At 39.7% G+C, this 1,546-nt stretch overlaps 1 protein-coding gene across 1 annotated transcript; it reads left to right on the top strand.

The window, feature by feature from the left end:
* Positions 1-163: 163 nt before the first annotated feature.
* On the top strand, positions 164-1,480 carry LOC121963763 (adhesion G protein-coupled receptor E5-like; the record flags this gene model as incomplete). Its single annotated transcript, XM_042514013.1, has 3 exons — positions 164-433; positions 518-613; positions 1,101-1,480. Coding segments are annotated over 3 exons (408 nt in total), but the record flags the coding sequence as incomplete, so codon positions are not given.
* Positions 1,481-1,546: the final 66 nt, after the last annotated feature.

The following is a 1,546-nucleotide window of genomic DNA, read 5'->3' as shown; positions in this document are numbered from 1 at the left end:
ATATATTTATTTGATTTTATTGAAGTGAATTAAATGAGGATAAAAACATCAAATGTAGCAGCCTCCAGTGTTGACATCAGATATCTACGCCCTTGGCTGTATATGTGAGCATATTTGACATGTCGACCCTCACATTTTCTATAATGCTGTTTCTTCCACCTAGGAGAAATTAAATAAATACATAAATTCTCTCCATTTAAGTAAGCCTTTTCCTGTTACACTGCCTCAGATTGGACCTGTGTGTATCTTTGTTGCCTCCTGCAGGGCGTTCACCTTTACTGCAGTGGCTCAGCTGTGTTTGTTGGGCATCATGTGGATCTTTGGCTGTTTCCAGTTTAATGAGGGCACAATAGTCACGTCCTACCTTTTCACCATCTTTGGCAGCTTTCAGGGTGTGATGCTCTTTGTCATGCACTGTCTGTTTTCCAAGCAGGTCGGTGACGCTCATCTCAAACATAAAAGAACAAGCGCTACTGCTTTTTGCGGTATCACAACTCAGTGTGTCCTCTGATTTTAGGTGAGGGAGGAGTATGGAAACATCCTGTCCAGATTCTGTGCACCTTGGAAGAAGAGCTACTCAGAGTTCAGTTACTCCAACACCAGCAAAGCTCAAGTAAGCAGTAACTTGCATTTCTTCACAGTGTCTCTGATTCAGGTGGAATAATGAGAGGTTAAACTGTATTATCCAAAAATGTTGCAGTTCACAGTTGCTCAAAAACAGTCAGACAATTTTGACTGATAAACAGCACCACGTGTCAAAGGAATTCTTTTTTTTGTTTTGGGGATAAACTGTCCCTTTAAGTAAGAGATACCTTGATTACTCACCAAGCAACAGTAAAATGAAGTCAAACATTTAGTATGCATGTGGACAGCATAGTTTAACATTCGATCTGTAATTAGATTGCTTAATAGAGTTAATGCAATTAAATCATTGGAAGATTAATTTGGAAATCTTCCAAAGGGAAACACACAATTCAGGGTTTGATGATGACGAGGTACCACAGGAGATGTAAGGTGTGTGAGCCAGTCTTGATGAACGAGCACTTAAAGTGTCTGTTAAGACTTGATCATGGCTTTTCTCTCCCTTCTGTGGCCCTAAGGGATCCAAGAGCACCCATGACACAGCAGAGTCTCGTATCTGAGGAGCTAAATAGCGACGTGGGAGCAAGGTCTGATTTATTTCCCGGAGACACACCGCCTAATGCTGAGCTACCATTTCAATGCACTGGTTTGCTTCACTGCAAAATGTTGTAAATGGTATCCTTTGTTGTATTTTCTTTGCATTTTCATTGTTCACTGTATTTGAAGCTACGTATTTAAAATGCAGCTGATCGCTGTTCTAATTAAATACAAATTAAGGATTTCCTTTTTAATGAGAACATGAGAGATGATACTCCACAGTGAGTGTTTGCGCTTTACTTTCATGCACACAAGTACTGGAGTATTTGTCAAGTGGTAAATAATGTCACTTGTTTTGATTATATATACTTGTGTGCATAAAAGTAAAGCGCAAACACTCACTGTGGAGTATCATCTCTCATGTTCT

Source organism: Plectropomus leopardus, unplaced genomic scaffold (assembly GCF_008729295.1).
Source record: "Plectropomus leopardus isolate mb unplaced genomic scaffold, YSFRI_Pleo_2.0 unplaced_scaffold12411, whole genome shotgun sequence".
Taxonomy (NCBI): Eukaryota; Metazoa; Chordata; class Actinopteri; order Perciformes; family Serranidae; genus Plectropomus; species Plectropomus leopardus.
Note: the sequence above shows the minus strand (reverse complement) of the source record. Positions and strands in the feature narration are given on the sequence as shown.